This window comes from Myotis yumanensis, unplaced genomic scaffold (assembly GCF_028538775.1).
Source record: "Myotis yumanensis isolate MYYU_CA2020_CCGP unplaced genomic scaffold, mMyoYum1.0.hap1 SCAF_9, whole genome shotgun sequence".
Taxonomy (NCBI): domain Eukaryota; kingdom Metazoa; phylum Chordata; class Mammalia; order Chiroptera; family Vespertilionidae; genus Myotis; species Myotis yumanensis.
In genome coordinates, this window is record NW_027223760.1 from 24,571,214 (window position 1) to 24,591,428 (window position 20,215).

At 38.9% G+C, this 20,215-nt stretch overlaps 1 protein-coding gene across 7 annotated transcripts in view; it reads left to right on the top strand.

Moving 5' to 3' along the window:
* MKLN1 (muskelin 1) overlaps nt 1-20,215 on the top strand; it is a 323,342-nt gene that overhangs the window by 212,642 nt on the left and 90,485 nt on the right. For all 7 annotated transcript variants that reach the window (XM_070423908.1, XM_070423911.1, XM_070423907.1 and 4 more), the window contains 2 exons: nt 2,671-2,780; nt 5,486-5,678. In XM_070423908.1, the coding sequence (XP_070280009.1) occupies nt 2,671-2,780; nt 5,486-5,678 (303 nt within the window). The remainder of the gene's footprint in view (nt 1-2,670; nt 2,781-5,485; nt 5,679-20,215) is intronic.

The window sequence follows — 20,215 nt, forward strand, 5'->3', positions numbered from 1 at the left end:
TGTCCGACTGGTAGCTATGATGCACACTGACCACTAGGGGACAGATGCTCAATGCAAGAGCTGCCAAGCTGCAGTGACTTGGCAGCTGTGGTTTTTGGGTGACACATCCGGAACCAGAGCGGAAGGAGCCCGATTCCAGGGTGCATCACCTGAGAACTGCCCTTTCTCAATCTGAGACCCCTAAGTGGATGTCGGAGAGCCAGTTTTGGCCCTATCCCCACAGGCCAGGCCAAGGGATCCCACGGGTGCACGAATGCACCGGCCCTCTAGTCTACCCTATCTAATAAAAGAGAAACATGGTAATTAGCTGTAACTTTGCTACCCTTCCCTTTGGCTAATCAGGGCGATATGCAAATTAACTGCCAGCCAAGATGGCGGTCGGCAGCCAGGCAACTGAAGTGAACATGAGGCTTGCTTGCTCCAGTGACGGAGGAAGCCAACATTCCCCGCCTGCCGCAGCACAGCTCTGAGCTGCTCTCTAAGAAACATTGTTGCAAATATAAAAGCTAAACAAAACCCCAGAAACCTGCTTTCAGTCAGCCGGGATCTCAGAGCTGGAGTCGCAACAAAGTTTCAAATACAGAAGGTAAACAAAGCCTAGAAACCTGCTTTCAGCAGCCAAGGTCTCACAGCTAAAGCCGTCTTTCAGCTCTAGTGACAGCCATAGAAGGTAAATAAATCCCAGAATAAAAAAAAAAGAAAAAAAAGGAGAGGTTGGGAGGAGCTTCAGTCACCCACCAGCCTGAAAACGGCCCTCAGCCCCTCACCCAGACTGGCCAGGCACCCAGTGGGGACCCCCACCCTGAAGGAGGTGTGACCAGCTGCAAACAGCCATTATCCCCTCATCCAATCTGGCCAGGCACCCCAGTGGGGACCCCCACCCTGAAGGGGGTGTGACCACCTGCAAACAGCCATCATTCCCTCATCCAATCTGGCCAGGCACCCCAGTGGGGACCTCCACCCTGAAGGGGGTGTGACCAGCTGCAAACAGCCATCATCCCCTCACCCAGGCTGGCCAGGCACCCAAGCGGGACCCCCACCCTGATCCAGGACACCCTTCAGGGCAAACCAGCCGGCCCCCACCCGTGTACCAGGCCTCTGTCCTATATAGTAAAAGGGTAATATGCCTCCCAGTACCGGGATCAGCGGAGCAGCGAGGGCTCCCAGCACCAGGATCAGCAGAGCAGTGAGGCCTCCTGGCCTGGGATCAGTGGAACCACAAGGCCTCCCGAACCCAGGACCAGCGGAGCCGCGAGGCCTCCTAGCACCTGGATCAGCTGAGCAGTGAAGCCTTACTGCCCCTGATTCAAGCGGAAGCGCGAGGCCTCCCAGCACCGGGATCAGCGAGGCCTCACTGCCCCTGTGTTAAGCAGAGCCATGAGACCTCCCAGCACCGGGATCAGCCGAGCAGCGAGGCCTCACTGCCCCTGTGTCAAGCAGAGCCGCGAGACCTCCCAGCACCGGGATCAGCGGAGCAGCGAGGTCTCACTGCCCCTGTGTCAAGCGGAGCCGCGAGGCCTCCCAGCACCGGGATCTGCAGAGCAGTGAGGCCTCCTAGCACTGGGATCAGCGGAGCCGCGAGGCCTCCTGACCCCTGGAGCAGCGTGACAGGGCAGCGCCCAAACCCCCTGATCGCCCTGCGGCTCTGTGTGTGACGGGGCAGGGCCACAACCTCCCTATCCGCCCTGCTCTGTTTGTGAAAGAGGAAGGCACCCCAACCCCCTGATCGGCCCTGCTCTATGTGTGACAGGGTGCGGCGCCCCAACCCCCCCATGGGCCCTGCTCTGTGTGTGATGGGGTGGAGCCGCAACCTCCCCATCGGCCCTGCCCTGAGTGTGACAGGGGGGAGTGCCCCAACCCCCTGATCGGCCCTGCTCTGTGGGTGACGGGGTGAGCTCCCCAACCCCCTGATCGGCCCTGCTCTGTGAGTGACTGGGGGCAGCGCCCCAACCCCCTGATCCGCCCTGCTCTGTGTGTGACAGGGTGGTGCCGCAACCTCCCCATCGACCCTGCCTGGAGTGTGACAGGGGATGGCGCCCCAACTCCCCAATCGGCCTTGTTCTTAGCCCGACCAGGGCAGGCACCTAGGAATTGGGCCTGCCCTCTGCCACCCGGGAGTGGGCCTAAGCCAGCAGGTCGTTATTTCCCGAGGGGTCCCAGACTGTGAGAGGGCACAAGTGTGGCTGAGGGATACCCCCCCGTCAGTGCACAAATTTTTGTGCACCGGGCCTCTAATCTATATACATAAAAGCCTAAGCGAACGGCCAACCTACTGGCTGACCGGGAGCTATGACGTGCACTGACCACCAGGAGGCAGACACTCAACATAGGAGCAGAAACCACAGGCATGGAAACATGGAACAGACTGATGAATCTCAGAGGGAGGGGGAAAGGACGGGAAGAGATTAACCAAAGATCTTATATGCATACTAGAGGGCCTCTAGTATTTTTATAATTAAAGAAACCTCATGATGGTAGTCATGTTTCATTTTGCTCTTGTAGCCCCAGCACTTAATAGTACAATGCCAGGCACAAAGAAAGTGTTGAGAGAAAATTTGTTGAATGACTCCTAATAGGCTTGAATAGTGATTTTACTTTGCTAAAGTTTTATTGAAACTATGTTAATTTTTTTATTTTTCTTTCTTCCTTTTTTTTTTGTTCTCCTCAAAGTTCCACTCTTATCCTGGGGACCCAGCTTTAACTTTAGCATCTGGTATGTTGAACTTAGTGGCATTGATGATCCCGATGTAGTACAACCTTGTCTCAACTGGTACAGCAAGGTAGGGCCGTATTTTAAAATCCTTATATCATGTTTCTAATGCACGTAAAGAGAGAATTGTGTTACTCTTTTGTCTTCATTGAGAATAATTTACAATACTGAGAATAATGGTAATTATTATGATTAATCAACTAATTGTATTACGCATTTATATTCTCTCAGCTTCTAAGCAGCCTTTATTACTTATTAAATCATTACCACTCTGAGATCAAGTATAGTTATTATCTGTATTTTATAGATGATGAAATGGAGCACTGAGAGGTTAAGTATTTTGCCTAAGATCACATAGTTATAAAGTGGTTAAGCCAGTATATAGACTCGGGCATTCTGGCTCCAGAATCTGCCATTATATTATTATAATCTGACCATTAATTTTGTTTTTAACCTAAATTGATTGAAATATTTAAACACAGTTTTTAGTGGGATAGTTTTGGTTCTAAATTGCTTTTATCATATATGCCTTCATTCCTATGAAGAAATCCTCTATAAGAAGTTTTGCTTTTCCTTTTAAAGAATTTGAAACAGTTTCTATAAATATTATGATCTTGTGTTTACAGCAAGAAGAAAAATTTACAGTTTTTAAAAATATATATTTTTTTGATTTTAGAGAGGAAGGGAGTGGGAGAGAGAGCTAGAAACACCAGTGATGAGAGAGAATCATTGATTAACTGCCTCCTGTGTACCCCCACTGGGATTTGAGTTGTGACCTCTTGGTTCATAGGTCGATGCTCAACCACTGAGCCACCCTGGCTGGGCATATTTAACGATTTTATTCATAAGTCATTTTATATAGATTCGGCTGAGAAATGTGAGTTGAAATTATTGAGAACTAGGTGTTCTGCTTTTTTTTTTAATATCTTCCATGCTTCATTTTTGTTTTTAATGTCTATTTGACTCTTGGCTAATTTGGGGGAAGGCTTCTTTCTTGTCAATCTACTCACTAGTTCCTGATATTTTTATTTGTGAGTAAACTGATTTACTCATAGGAGATTGGGAAACAATATAGTATTTTTGTATGGAATTTCAGCTTTTTTGGTCAGTTTAATTGAAAAATTTTTGACTAATTTATTTTTGGCATTTGATTATATTCAATTTAAAATAGATGCTGACTTTCCTGTATATTTTTGGATCTCAATATTGTATATTCTTTCAAGGTAAAGACGATATTTTTAAACGTTAAAAAAGCACCTTTACAGTGTAACTCACATAATAGATAGTAAGTTTTGGAAAGGTGCTTCTTTAAGTAAAAAAGATTTAGCTCTTCTGATAGTTGAATTTTCCCTTTAGTCTATGAAATGAATATGTGTTTTCTTTAATACATTCACATGAACTCTTGATATTTCAGGAAGTTGCAAATTTTACCTCTTTCCCCAACACTGTGGAAAGATTATATTTGAGAACTTAAAATTGTTCAACCACATTCACTTTTCAAGTTCTCTATATTTACTCTGAACCTCTAGAAATTAAAATTAAAGTCTTTACCCTCTGAGAGTCAATCCTTTTTTGAAGCATTAAAATTCTATTATTTCATAAATCCTCTACTATGTATCTAACATGCCACCTGATAGAAAATTTAAATAGGGATATGATTCAGACTCCTATGGTCAACACAATAAGAAGGTATTACTGTTTAATATGGTTCTGGATAGTTATGATAAATCTTTATTTACAAGCAAAGAGTAAGAAACTAATAATGTAAAATTAGTTTGGGTATAGAATCATTCTTTTATTATTTGATGAGGGAGAATCTTATAGTGCTTAAGGAAGTATTTTTGATAACCTCTTATTAATAAAAAAATCAGCAAACTGATTTTTTTTTCTTGGGAAGCTTCCTAAAAGGTAGCATCTTATTTTCCTGTTTTATTAAAAGATATTGCTTACAAGTAAATCATATTTTTGTTTGATTATCATGTATTGCTTCTGTGTCATTAGTTTTGTTCATTCTTATTTAGAAAATTTGGAAATCTTGAACTTACTGTTTATCTTTAAAAATTCTTTATATGAGCTTGTATTTTTGGCATTCATCCTATTTCAGGAAAGATTTAGTAAATTAAACATTCTTGTTTTGGAATTCTAGTTCATTGAGATTTTTACTTATTGCTGTTTAAATAGATGAAGTAATCGAGGATTAGAAAAAATTATACAATTTAAGTAGTCTCTTTCTCATGATTTTGAGTCATAAAACCTGTTTGTGAATTTAAAATACATAAATATTTGATAATATTTGTCACTCAAATAATAACTTAATACTAAAGAACCAAGAATAAAAAACATAATATAATTTATGTATATTATTTAATGGTTTCTATGCTTTCAGTACCAACATTATAATCTGATTAGTAAAAGCCATGAAGTTATAATTTTTGCAGTCTTAAGTGGGCTTTCATAAATAGTTTTTCTGCTTTTCTTGAAAGTTGAGGCTCTAGAATTAGGTCTGGTTTCATCCATATCTTTCATGTTCATGAAAGCTATATCATATATCTTTATCTCATTCATATCTTTCTGTTACATACTTTGTGACCTTTGACAGGTTATTATACTTGACTAAGCATCAGTTTTGCCATTTAAAAGTGAAAATAATGATATAAGGAATAGGGTTAGCACATAATAAATGCTCACTTTAGGTTTGTTAGTTGTCACTTATTATTCCTATAGTAATAACTAAGCAAATCTCTTCTTTTCATATTTTCTCTTGTGTTCCAGTAGTACCGTGAACAGGAAGCCATTCGTCTCTGCCTAAAACACTTTAGACAACACAATTATACAGAAGCCTTTGAATCACTACAGAAGAAAACCAAGATTGCCCTGGAACATCCTATGTTAACAGATCTGCATGATAAACTGGTGTTGAAGGGTGATTTTGATGCTTGTGAAGAGCTGATTGAAAAAGCTGTAAATGGTATGTTATTGACATTAAACTTAGTTGGTTATTAGTGTGATTTCAAATATATTCAAGAAACTTTAAAAAAGAATGTACGCTTATGTGAGTTATTAGTTTTCTTTATTTTATTTTTGTTGTTGTTGTTGTTTGTGTTTTACTCTGTAAAGATTGTTAGATCCTTGGTTAGGAACCTCTTTTAGTAAGATAGGTCTACAATGTAATGAAACTTGAAAAACAAAAAAGAAGCACATTGAATCACATAGCTAAATCTAAGTTGTCTTCTTGGGAAACCATGCACTTATAAATGAATGGTAACATTGACTAGCACTAAACCATGTTGGAAAAGGCTTTTAATGTTATCCTCAGTATTAGTAGCCTATTTATTTACGTTATTTTTGTTGGTAGCAAATTGTCATTGTTTAAAAGTGTAATTTGGCCCTAACCGGTTTGGCTCAGTGGAGTGTCGGCCTGCAGACTGAAGGGTCCCAGGTTTGATTCTGGTCAAGGGCATGTACCTTGATTGCAGGCACATACCCAGTATGGAGTGTGCAGGAGGCAGCTAATGGATGTTTCTCTCTCATTGATGTTTCTAACTCTCTATCTTTCTCCCTTCCTCTCTGTAAAAAAATCAATAAAATATATTTAATAAAAAATAATAGTGTAATTTGAGGAAAGAGATGGTTGGATGAGCCAAAAACGTCATTAATAGACGGTTATAATGAATGAGGAAATTTATAATAGAAACATCTTCTGTGTGGTGTGAATGCTATATAATTGATGATATTCTTGGGTTTTGAAAGAAATGTGGATGTTAGAACATAATGTAATCTCGCAAAGTAACTGTTGTAGGATGACACCCACTTGAATATTTAAGGTCTGATATGTTTTGTTATTTTACAAAGGATCTCTGTTGTTGTTTTATAGCAGCAGTTTTCAATCTTTTTCATCCCATGGCACACATAAACTAATTACTAAAATTCTGCAGCACACCAAAATATATGTTTTGCAGGTCTGACAAAAGAAAATATATAATTTTGATTTATTCACATTGAACAGCCATTGCTGTGTTAACAGCTGTCATTTTTTTATTTGACAATCTAAGAGAAAAGAGGTTAGTGCCCTAGACTAACTAGCCAGGCATTGCGCCCGGGTGGTGTTGCTCAGTGGTTAAGCGTTGACCTATGAACTAGGAAGTCACAGTTCCATTCCCAGTAGGGCACATGCCAGGGTTGTGGGCTCGATCCCCAGTATGGGGCATGCAGGAGGCAGCTAGTCAATGAATGATTCTCTCTCATCGTTGGTGTTTCTAGCTCTCTCTCCTCCCTTCTCTCTGAAATCAATGAAAAAAAATAGGTATTGTATGTTTTGAAATTGCATACCAGTTGAAAATCTCTGCTTTATACAATGGCATCCTTTAAAACAGTTTCCCACAATGACTTCCATGGTGACAAAGAACAGAATAGGTGCTTCTGAAATAATATATATATATTTGGTCTTTGTACAGGTCCTGGCACACACAGCTTCTATAACCCTTGGAATCTGTGGAGGGATAAGAGTGTCTTGCTTGCTGAGATGACTGGTGGCTGGGTTCCTAGATAGCTTCAGATTTCCAGAAAGACCAAAACATGTGATTAGAGGCTGGAAATTTCAGTAGCACCTCCCTCACTACTTCTAATGAGGGGAGAGGGGTCAGAGATTGAGTTTAGTCACCAACAGCCAGTGGAACCTCAACAAAAAAGGCCCTAAACAACTTGGCTCAAAGAGCTTTCAATTTGGTGATCACATCAGAGTGCTGGGAGAGTGGTATGCCTACGGAGGGCATGGAAGCTATACACACACACTTGCTCCCAATACCTTGTCTTATGCCTTTTTTCCATTTGGCTATTCCTGAGTTGTATCCTTTATAATAATAGTAAGTAAATCACTCTCCTGAATTATGTGATCACACTGAGTTATTGAACTTTGAGGAGAGTTGTGGGAAGCCTTGATTTGTGACCTCTGGGACTTGTGGTTGGCATCTGAAGTGGGGATCATCTTGTGGGACTGAGCTGTTTAATTTGTGGAATCTGATGCTTAACTCCAGATAGATAATGTCAGCATTAAATTGATTGTTGGATACCTGGTTGGTGTCAGAATTAGAGAAATGGTTGCTGTAAGAAAAACCCCCATACATTTGGTGTCAAAAGCATTGTGAGTAAAAGCTGCTTAATGCTCAATATAACACTTGTGGAATAAAATTTGGTGAATCTTTTATAGAAAGAAATAAAGAACCATAGACTTTCTCAATGTTTTTATATATTTTAATCTTATCACTGTTATCATCTCATATTATTAGGTACTCACTTATCAGATATTGGTAGCATTTTACAAAGGAAGGAAACAGAACTAGTACTGCCTTCTTTATAAATTTAAAGTTAACTTAAATTGAGGTGCTTCTAGCTCCATTGAGTTACAACAATAAACCTGCCTCTCAGCCTTGTACATTGTTACTGCTTATTTAATTGGTAATGATGCCTGCAAATAAGTGATTATTATGTATGAAATAGAATGTACTTTGGAATATAAACAAATAAAATATATATGATAATCCTCCCCAAACCATTAAACTGCCACTAGTGAAAGTATATGTGTATGCATGTATGCCATTTCAGAGAATGAATTATATGGTTTTTAAACTTACAGAATAAGAAAGACACAAGTAATTTTATGAGGTTTTTGTTTTATTTCAAATTCTTGTCCTGTAATATTTTGTTAAAGTAAAGTAAACAACAATAGCAACAAGAACTACTGACAACTTTCTGTAATTCTTAGGCTAAAAGCAGTTACATTTTAAAACTGATTAGCTATTTACACATTTAAGAGAATTTCTTAAAATCATGTCCAACTCATATACTATGTAGACTTATCTTTCCTGCTCTAGGAAGGAACCAAGTTAAATTGGTAGTAACTATTCTTGAGACTTAGAGCCAAGTCAAATTTTTTGTATTCCTCAACTGGCTTGCAACAGTGTTTAGTTAATAAACATTCTTTCCAGGGTTGTTCAGTTTGCTTCTGACTTCACTGATGATAATTTGTTGGACAAATAAGGAAGTAAACATTGCAGAGTTTTTTGGCTTCTGTTCCACTAAAAACATAGCAGAAAAGGCCAAGAAGTTCCTCCTTGCTAAATAGGAAAGTCTAGAGAATCCAAAGCATCTTATAATGGGGGAAACAAAAATTACCATATATATATATATATATATAGTATATTACTACACTCTTCAAGTATGGTCTATATTTTAAGAAAGTGTCTCTAATTAGCTTTATATTTGCCTAGAAATATCTTTACATTAAAGGTGATTCCTGAACCAATCATTGCCACTTCCTTTCTGACAATGCCAGGGGAAAAAGGAAGAATCCAGTGATGATGGGCAAAAGTAATCACCTAGGAACAGGAAATTATCAAAGAAAACCTCTTTTTGCAGTATTTATCTTATTTCTTTTTGAAATAAAAGTTTACTTTTGTGAAAAAAGGGTGTATTAAAGTTTCATAAATAGCACCCCAACAGGCTCACTAGTCTGAATTTCCTAAAGTTTCAACTTGAGGTCTTGGTCTTCTTTCCTCTCTCTCCTTTTACCTCCTTTATTCCTTCTTACTCCCTCTTTCCCTCCTCTTCTTTTTTTCTCTCTGTAATCTGTCCCTTCTCACCCCTTGGTTTATGCAGTGGTTTTTTTTTTAAGTGAGATCTCAAATCTTGTTAGAGTTACCTTTGTGGTAAGGTTCTTAACTGCAAATTTAGTATTATCAATAGCTCTAGGACTATTTATATTTTGTATTTCTTCTTGAGTGAGCGTTGGTGGTTTGTGTACTTGAGGAATACGCGCATTTCATCTAAATTGGTGAATTTATTGGTATAAAGTTGTTCATAATATTTTGTTATCCCCTTCATACCTTTATATAATCTCTTATTTTTGATACTGGTAATTTTTGTCTTTTTTTTCTTAGCAGTCTAGCTAGAGATCTAATACTTTTATTTTAAGAAAACATTTCTTGGTTTCTTGGTTTTGTTTTGTCTTTTTCCCTCTCTATATATGTTTCTCTCTTTCTATTTCATTGATTTATTTTGTCTTTATTTCCTTCCTTCTACATGCTTTTGTTTTAATTTGCTCTTTTCTATTTTCATAAAATGAAAGCAGAGGCCATTAACTTGAGATCCTTCTTTTCTAATGTAGGATTTGATGTCAAGAGTTTCCCTTTAAGCATTGTCTTAGTTCTAAGTCCAAATTTTGTTATGCTATGTTTTATTTTTGTTCTGTACCCTTTTTTAAAAGAAGTATCTGCTGGAAATTTAGTTGGATTCCTTAAAATCTGCCTTCTTTTTTATTTTTATTTTTTGTTAATCCTCACCCAAGGATATTTTTCCATTAATTTTTTTTAGGGAGAGTGGGAAAGACAGAGAGAAACATTGATGTGAGAGAAACACATCCACTGATTGCCTCCTGCACAATCTCTGACCAGGGCCTGGGCCGAGGAGGAGCCTGCAACCAAGGTATGTGCCCTTGACCGGAATTGAATCTGGGACCCTTTGGTCTGCAGGCTGATGCTCGGTCCACTGAGCCAGACTGGCTAGGGCAAATTTGCCCTTTTTTGATTTAACTATTTGTTTACATGTTTGAATTACTGATAAGTATATACATTTAAACTTACCATTTTACTTTATATTCTTTGTCATATCTGTTCTTCTTTTTGGTTGTTGTCTCTTGTTTTTACTTTTTAATCTTTTCATTTTTATTCATTTGGAAGTAATGCACTCTGTGTATGTTTTATTTATGATTAGTCTAGAGATTATGACAAGTATATATACTTAACAAAATTCATCAGTTCCTTTTCCCTCTTCCCTTTCAACCATTACCATATTATTAGTATAGACTTTCAACTCTCATCTACTCGCCTTCCAACTCATGCTATTGTCCTTTATTTGAAATTTGATTCAAAGACCTTATAAAATAGTACTGTTCTTGTTTTGTACAGCCAGTGTTCATTAATTTTACACAGGTTTTATTTCTTCATTACTGTTTGTATTGCTGATCTTATAAGTAGGATCATCTTCCTTCTGCCTTAAACACTTCCTTTACAATTTCTCCTAATGCAGATTAACTCAGTTTTTGTTTGCTTGACAATTTTATCTCTTTTCTTGAATATATTTGCTGGATATAGAATTTTAGGTTGACAGTTATCTTCTTCAAATACCTTTTTGGATATTATTCTGCTGTTAGCCAGTTTTTATTATTGCTATCAAGAGTGTACTATAATTTTCAACTCTTGCTCCTTTGAATTTAAATTTTTTTTCTATGGCTGTTTAAGTATTTTATTTTAGTTTTAGATTATTTTAAAGTTATATTAACAGGGCAACTCCAGTGTGGCAGCACTGTTAGCTTTGTGTATTTTGTTTCCTTTTAATGTTGCCTTTGTCTATTATTTCTTTCATTTTCTCTTTTGTTCTTTTTAACAGCACATTTATGCTGAATTCTTCAAGCTTCTCTAAATCCTTTATCTCATTTCCTTACACCTTGGCCTTCATTTCTGTGATATTTTAATTTTTTTCTTTCTCTTTTCTTTCGGTTCTAACAATTCATATTTTATTTCCTCTTATTGCTTTACCATATCTTTTTCATATATCTCTACTTTTCAACTGTTTATACCTTTAATTTGTGCTTATATTTTATAGAGAGGGTTGCTTACTTAACTTTTTTATATTCATGGTAAAATATTTAACCATTTTCATCTATTACATGCCTGCATTTTTCTGTTAAATCAGATTCATTTGCCACTTAAAATAATTTTTTCTTTCTCTTCCTTTTTATATCTTTGTACTAGTAGCCCAGTGCACAAAAATTTGTGCACTTGGGGTGAGGGTGAGAGGTGGGGTCAGACCCCTCAGCCTGACCTGCACCCTCTGTCATGTTCCAGGACCCCGGCCACTCCTGGTCTAGGCACAGGCCTACAGGCTTGGGCAGCCTGGCTCCCGAGGCCCCATTTTATCAAGAGAACAAAGTCGGCGTTAGTTACAGCCCTCCCAGAACCCAGTACACTGCATCTGTGCATACAACTGCCTCGTTCATGTGCCTGCTTCGCCCTACTGAATTACTAACATCTTGAGGACATAGCTCTGTCTTATCCTGCTTCAACTTCAGTGCCTGGCCTGGTACCATGGACCTGAGAGGGTTTGCTGAGTGAGTGAATGAGTGAATGAGTGAGCAAGTAAGTGAATGAGCAAGCAGCTACCGGCGGGGATACTTCGCACTCTGCTCTGGGCTGCCTGACGCAAACCCCCGGAAGTTCCCGCCCTGCTCCCAGTGGCCCCACTCCCCTCTCCCAGCTGCATAATTCGCTTAGGGCAAAGGCAGCCTGGGTGTGCGTTTTGGCAGATCAGTGCATTAGCACCTATCAGTCGGGGATCCCACCGGGAGGGCCGTTTGTTGGCGTGGCGAGTGGCAGATTGGTGCATTAGCACCTGTCAGCCAGGGATCCCCCTGGAGGGCCGTTTGTGGGCGTGGCCAGTGGCAGATCGGTGCATTAGCACCTGTCAGCCAGGGATCCCCCTGGAGGGCCGTTTGTGGGCGTGGTCAGTGGCAGATCGGTGCATTAGCACCTGTCAGCCAGGGATCCCCCTGGAGGGCCGTTTGTGGGCGTGGCCAGTGGCAGATGGGTGCATTAGCACCTGTCAGCCAGGGATCCCCCTGGAGGGCCGTTTGTGGGCGTGGCCAGTGGCAGATGGGTGCATTAGCACCCACCAGCCTCGGATCCCCTTGGGATGGACGTTTCTGGGTGTGGCTGCTGGCGAATCAATGCGTTAGCACCCGCCAGCCCGGGATCGCCGTGGGAGGGCCGTTTGTGGGCGTGGCCAGTGGCCGGTGGCTGCGGTCCCACCACCAGCCCTGGGTCTGTTCCCATATGGGCCGCCTGCCGCCCCGGTCGCAAATAGCAGGCCCGGATGGCAGCGGGGCAGGCAGGATGGCACTGTTCCGTCCTGCCTGCAGTATGCAAATTAGCCACCATCTTCGTTGGTGGTTAACCACCATCTTGGTTGGCAGTTAATTTGCATATCGCCCTGATTAGCCAATGGGAAGCGTGTCGGAGGTACGGTTAATTGCCATGTTTGTCTATTATTAGATAGGATAGCTCTTGAGTTTATTTTTATTTATTTATTTATTTATTTATTTATTTATTTATTTATTTATTTAGTATTATGAATCTTTAAATGAGATGAGTTTCTTATTGGTCAGTAGCTAGGGTTGTGTTCTAGGATAGCAAGATTTTTGCTTTTCACCTTAGGATACTGTTTCTTCTCAGCAGTACTCAAAATGCCAAATCTTTTTTCCCCCACCTGACTGCCAGGCTGCTTTTGGAAACATGGCTTTTTTCCATATTCCTGCCCATTCATGTCTTTGTGCCTTTGTTTATGCTGTATTCCCTTACCGATTACTTTCCTTTATATCATTATTCACTCTTAACTCATTCTTCAAGGCCAGCTCTTTTAAGATAGCTTCTTTTCTTATTCCTGTACTCCAGTCACTTCCCCTTCTCTTAACTCCTTTTAGCCTTTGTGTTGAAGTTCTCATTTTGTGCATAAAAGATTGTTAGTTTTCTGCCAAGTATAGTTCCAAATTTTACATAATTATCATTGTCATAACTAACATGAACTTGAGGGTGTTAATGTGCCATTTACTCTTCTGAATTCTACATAAAGTCATGGCTGGGTAGCTCAGTTGGTTAGAGCAATGTCCCTATACACCAAGGTTGATGGTTCGAGTCCTGGTCAAGGCACATATATGAAACAACCAATGAATGCGTAAACAAATGGAACAACATCTCAGTGTTTCTCTCTCTCACTCTCTCGCCTTCTTTCCCTCCCTTCCTCCCTCTCTCTCTAAAAATCAATCAATAAAAAATTTTTTTTAAATGTATGAAACCCTGTATAAGAATTAATTTGTTTAATTCTCATACCTACTTTCTAGGGCAGGGGTGGGCAAACTTTTTGACTTGAGGGCCACAATGGGTTCTTAAACTGGACCGGAGGGCCGGAACAAAAGCATGGATGGAGTGTTTGTGTGAACTAATACAAATTCAAAGTAAACATCATTACATAAAAGGGTACGGTCTTTTTTTTTTTTAAGTTTTATTCATTTCAAATGGGCCGGATCCGGCCCGTGGGCCGTAGTTTGCCCACGGCTGTTCTAGGGTAAGTATTGTTGTTATCCTCATTTAATAAATGAGAATGATTAAGTAATTTGCCTAATACAGTGTAAGCTAGCAAGTGGCAGAACTAAGATTTGAATCCATACTTTTTAATACTATGCTTTACTATCCTAGAAAATATTTACAGGTTCAGTTTTCCCATTATTATTGTACTATAACTGCCTTAATTCATATTTTTCTTCAGAATTTGAACATACTGCTGAAATACATTTTTTTAAAATCTTTTACCTAGTCATCATTACTCTTGAATTATCAAAAAGGTTTTTATGCTCTACACATTATTTACCTATAAATGAATTTTTAATTTTTAAAAAATGTAATCTGTGTTTGATGAGAAATCAGGCAGCAGTACTATAATCTCTGCTCTTTATTGGGGGATCTTAGGTGAGGTTTGAACATTATTTTTTTATTTTGATAAAAGCTTCCTTCCTAAGTTTCATATTTTGGCATGTACTTTTTAAGATAGTGTACACTATTGGAGACACGAACAGCTTGTGACTAGTTTGGACTATATGAAATGTGTTTATCATATATAATAAAAGCCTAATATGTTAAGTGTCCGGTCGTCCATTCAACCAATCAAAGCGTAATATGCTAATGACATGCTAAGGCTGCTCAACCTCTCGTTATGACGTGCACTGACCAGCAGGGGGCAGACGCTCTGACCAGTAGTTTAGCTTGCTGCTGGGGTCCCGCCGATTGGGGCCGGACACGCCCTGGAGCCCTCCTCCAGCCCCTCCCCGGCCCTGATTGCGCACCAGTAGGGTCCTTCGTTCTGGCCTGTGCCCTCTTGCAATCTGGGACCCCTCGGGGGATGTCGGAGAACTGGTTTCAGCCCGATCCCACAGGCCAGGCCGAGGGACCCCACTGGTGCATGAATTCGTGCACTGGGCCTCTAGTTTATAATAATCATAACGGGAAAATGAGGTAGTTTTGGACTGGAGCCTTTAAATAGTTTGAAAATTGTTAGCAACTAGGTCATAGTGTGCTTTCTCCAAATTTATATTTCCATTTGTTTTTTATAGTTTCATTTTTCTGATTTCCTATTTTAGATTTTATCAAAAATAGATATATAGAAATATTAGCAACTGCCTGGCTTCCTCTTTAAAAATAGCATTTTTAAAATGTAGATAGTTCACAGGCATGTTTAAATGCCTCACTGTTTCATTTGTTATTTTTATAGATGAGAATGTCATTGTTTCAGTAGAGAGCCTAAATTTTTTTGCTGAATTATATAGAATATCAAAACAAAAGGCCTTTCAAGAATTAGAAATATAGGGAATATTATTTGGGATAGACATGTGAACGTCTCATTTGTTTTTAGATCCTGAAAGGAAGTTCTTAAACATTAAAACAAGGTACTGAAAGCAATGTATTTTGAAAAAAATCTTTACCCTGCTTTAATGTTTGAAGCATTTTTATTGATTGCCTCAAAGAATTTCAACCTTATGACTTCGATTTCTAAAACTTAAATTTTTTCTATTAAAAAATAAAGTTTCTTTAGCATGTCTCATATGGTTTTGAAACAGGATTTATTATTTACCAAAGCCTTAATAAACATTTGTATTACTCCTTCTCTTTTTGAAATGTAAAAGAAGATTCTTAAGTATGTTATTTTATTGAAATAGTGACTAAATGTAAGCTGCTCCAGATTTGATCAGGGCTATTTATCGATAACCCAGTTTCCCTGGCAAAGGGCAATAATATGTCTTTAAATGAGAGTCATCATTATCATGTTACTCTGAAAAGTCAGCATTCTTTTTTTATCTCTATTATTTTTTATTCACAGTGGTTGAATGATTTAATATAAAATGAAAATGTCAGAAAGGTAATAATAGAGTGGGATATTTGTAATGTAAAGAGATGTGAGAGGGCTGTAATTTATGTGTGTGGTTTTTTCCCAATTGATTTTAGAGAGAGGGGAAGGAACAGAGAAGGGTAGGAGAGAGAGAGAAACAGTGATTTTTACCTCTCGCACTCCTTCTGATCAACCAGGGATTGAACCGTAATATGGCTATGTGCCCTGACTGGGAACCAAACCTGTGACCACTCAGTTCACAGGACAATGCTCCAGTCAACTGAGCCACACAAGGCCAGGGCTGTTTCTTGCTTTTGTGTCTTATGTGAAGCCATGATTTCTCCAAAAGAAGAAATAATTTTTGTTGTTGTTATTGTTGTTTTTGGTAGAACAGCTAGCTCACAAACTGGCCATTGATATACAACCACTTCCAACTAACAGGAATGCTTCTGTTAAGTTAGTAAGTATTCTGGAGTAATGGCAAACCAATGTTCCAGAGAAGAATCAAAACATAAAAAGTAAACTTTAGCCATAGTAGCCAGTGTCTTAAGAGAGAGATTGCATTTTTTCCTTTAAATTGTAAGTGATATATTTCAACTTCTTTAGTTTTATTATTCTTTTATTATGTTGAATTTGTTTAATATCGTAATAGAATGATCTAGTATGGTGAGTTTTTTTTCCCCAGAGTCTTATGTGTGTGTTTTCATTATACCATGTCTATTATTATAGTATTTTATGTTAGATTTCAATTTAAAAACTAGTCTATTATATGTGTGTTAGTCTGTTATATATGTGTGTTTATCTATATTCACATGCTGTCTATGAAGAGTTGAAAAGGTTTTGGACTTTGGAATGGGGCTTTATACTGTTTTCTTTAGAGTTGTTGGGCATGTTATTTAACTTCTCTAAACCTTGATTTTCTAATCTTTGTAGTAATTAATGGCCATTGCATAGGTTTTGTTTTTTTTTAATATATTTTATTGATTTTTTACAGAGAGGAAGGGAGAGGGACAGAGTCAGAAACATCGATGAGAGAGAAACATCGACCAGCTGCCTCCTGCACACCCCCCACTGGGGATGTGCCCGCAACCAAGGTACATGCCCTTGACCGGAATCGACCCCGGGACTTTTCAGTCCGCAGGCCAACGCTCCATCCACTGAGCCAAACCAGCCGGTTTGGCGAATAGGTTTATTTTAAGTAGTAAATGAGTAAACCTTTGTGGTGTCTTCCACACAGTAGATACTCATTAAAAGTAATTTCTTCTTTTAAGGTCTTTTTAAAAGTTATTTCCAGATTTGATAGTGCCATCCTATATAAGAAGAGGGTAATATGCAAGTTGACCCTAAGGGAGGAACAACCGGGAATGACTAGTTGCCATGACATGCACTGACCACTAGGGGGCAGACGCTCAATGCAGGAGCTGCCACCTGGTGGTCAGTGTGCTTTCACAGGGGGAGTGCCACTCAGCCAGAAGCCAGTGTAGAGGACCAGGCCTAAGCCGTTAGTTGGACATCCCTCGAGGGCTCCCAGGCTGCCAGAGGGATGTCTGACTGCCAGCTTAGGCCCGATCCCCGGACTGCGAGAGGGTGCAGGCTGAGAAACCCCCCCAGCCCCCTCCCCCCAAGTGCACGAATTTTCATGCACCGGGCCTTTAGTATCTACATAATTTTCTTCAAGTTTTCTAATCATCTGCACAGAAGAGTAAGAGATAGCAAAGAAAATTGTGTGACTTTAGTGAAGACAAAAGGGATTTGTTTAGGGAAAGAGGGAGGCAAATTAAAAAGTTTTCAAAACAATATTTTTAAATGTTTGCGTGACTATTTTGTGTGGATTGGTATGACTTGTCAGGGTGCCATTATGTACTAGGAATATGCTTTATTGAAAGGAGGACTTTTATGAGTAGATTGTTTAAATGTAAGGAACTTAGTAACATTAAGATGACTTAGAGGAAATGACAACCATGTGGCTAGGAAACTTTCCCACCCCTTGCCTTTTTTTCTGTTCTAAGCATTTAATATACTGAGCATTTCTGGTTATACACTATTAACTATTATTCAGAAGAACATTAATTTTATTGACTTAGAGTAAGATCATAATTTCTAATGTTTTCTGTTTGGGGTGCTTAATATTATAAATTTTAAAAGTAATATCTTCTGCAATCCAGATTGTAAATCATTTGGGCATATTTGGGCATATACTTTATCCTTGTTTAAACAAGCTAATGTCCCCTGGCCCTGTGGCTTGGTTGGAGTGTCGTCCCATGTACCAAAAGGTTTCGGGTTCCATTCCTTGTCAGGACATGTAACTAGGTTGTGAGTTTAATCCCCTGTCGGGCTGTGTATCAGAAGCAACCAATTGATGTTTCTCTCTCTCTCTCTCTCTCTCTCTCTCTGCCTATCTTCCTCTCCATCCCTCTCTAAAAACTCAATAAAAACATATCTTTTGGTGAGGATTAAAACAATCAAAAAAGCTCATGTCAGTGTACAAAGCAATGCTTGTAGAAACATAGCTGTGTCTAGTGAACTGGCAAGAATAGGCATTTCAGGGGTACAAAAGATGTGAAATAACTTATATTGGTAATAACTATGTTACAAAGTTTTCCTAAGGTTCAGAAAATAGTTCCATATATCTGGTTGTTTTGTGGCTTTCCTTCTGGTAATTATAGTGTTTGATAAAAAAAATTGGGGTAACTTAAAAGTACAAAGAAGAAACCCCTAAGTCAAAAATCACCCTAATCTTGTCAAACAAAATCACTTTTAACTTTTTGATGTATGTCAGTGTTGAATTTTTGCCATCTGTGAGTTGTGTGTATATTTAAAAAATTACTTTATAAAAGTTACATAATGTTTGAGAGTTTGCTTTTTTTTACTTTGAAAATACTGACAATATTTTCTTAGGACAGTTGTCTTTGATAGGAGAAAAATAGAATGAAGATCTTGATGGGTAGAGTATTTGTAAGCTTTTCAAGTCATTAAGAGTGAGGCTAAGATTGTTTGAAAAAGCAATTAGAGAATTGAATTTTACCTGCAGTGTCCAGAATGACTTAAGATTGGAGATGGGGTCCTTCATCTGATGAGAGCTGTTTCTGTGGTCACTCCTTCTGGAGAGTTTGCAGAATTTTCCTCAGTGGGATTGTGATTTCTCTCTCAGAGTAGTCATAGAAGGCATAAGGGGGAAAAGGAGATAGAGACTTGCCTAAGATGAACATAAGGTAGAACCAGCCAGACACACACAGTTTCAATAAATACACTGAGTGGCCAGATTATTATGACCACCTGACATTTGTAGGCAAATTAGCTATAATTTCATGCTGAAGTTGCTAGAGGGCCAGATCATTATAAATGTCTGAATAGCACAACATACCTAAGTATCGTTGCTGATCAAGTTCATCCTATCATGTTGATGGCGTATTCCAGTGGAGATGGTTTCTTCCAACAAGACAGTGCGCCATGCCACGGTGCTCGTATTGTCCAGGAGTGGTTTCAAGAACATGAGGGAGACTTTACCTTGCTTAGGTGGCCACCACAATCACCAGATCTCAATCCAATTGAGCATTTGTGGGACGAAGTTAAAAGAGCCATCAGGCAGCTGGTTCCACAACCATCAAATCTCACAGAACTGGACAGTGCCTGTTCATCAGGCATGGTGTCAGATTCCTCGCATCACCTTTCAACATCTCGTAGAGTCAATGCCAAGAAGAATTGCTGCAGTATTGAAGGCAAAAGGTGGCCCAATGAAGTACTGATGGGGTGGTCATAATAATTTGGCCACTCATAATAATCTAGCCACTCAGTGTATATTGGTTCTAACAATGGTAAAGTTCTAACATGCTTGCATTTGGAAGGAACTTCTGGCTCTATCCAACTCTTAAACACCATTTTTTTCAGATAAAGAACTTAATTGACTTATTTAAAGTTGTGTAACTATTATGGGAGATAATATGGTAATTGGTTACTTTTAAATAATGTGAAATTTATTACTTTTATACTTTTCTTTATTTTTTGCTTTGTATTTTTCATGTGTGCAATTTGCTTATCTCCCTCAGTTTTTCTACTCATTTCTTTATATTCCCATCTTTTACTTTTTCTCTCTCCTCATTAGCTATTATAGAATTAGTGTATATTTTAAAATCATTGTCTTTATTGAATAATTTTATTTTCTCTGTTTAAAAGGAGTATTTAAAAATTTTTTTATTGTTGACACTATTATAGATGTCCCCATTTTTCCCTACTTTGTCCCCTTCCACCCAGCTTCTCCCCCAACCCCCCTCTGGCCATCATCACGCTATTGTCTGTGTACTATTGTCTATGTCCATGGGTTATGCATATATGTTCTTTGGCTAACCCCTTCACCTTCTTTTATCCAGTCCCCCTTCCTGGATGACAGAGTATTTAACTTTTATGTGCCTTTCTCAAAACTGAAAAAAAAATTAATTACTGTGTTTTATTTCCATATAATTTTAAATTTACAATTAATATTTTTACTATAATCTTATCTTCACTATTATCAAGAGTTCC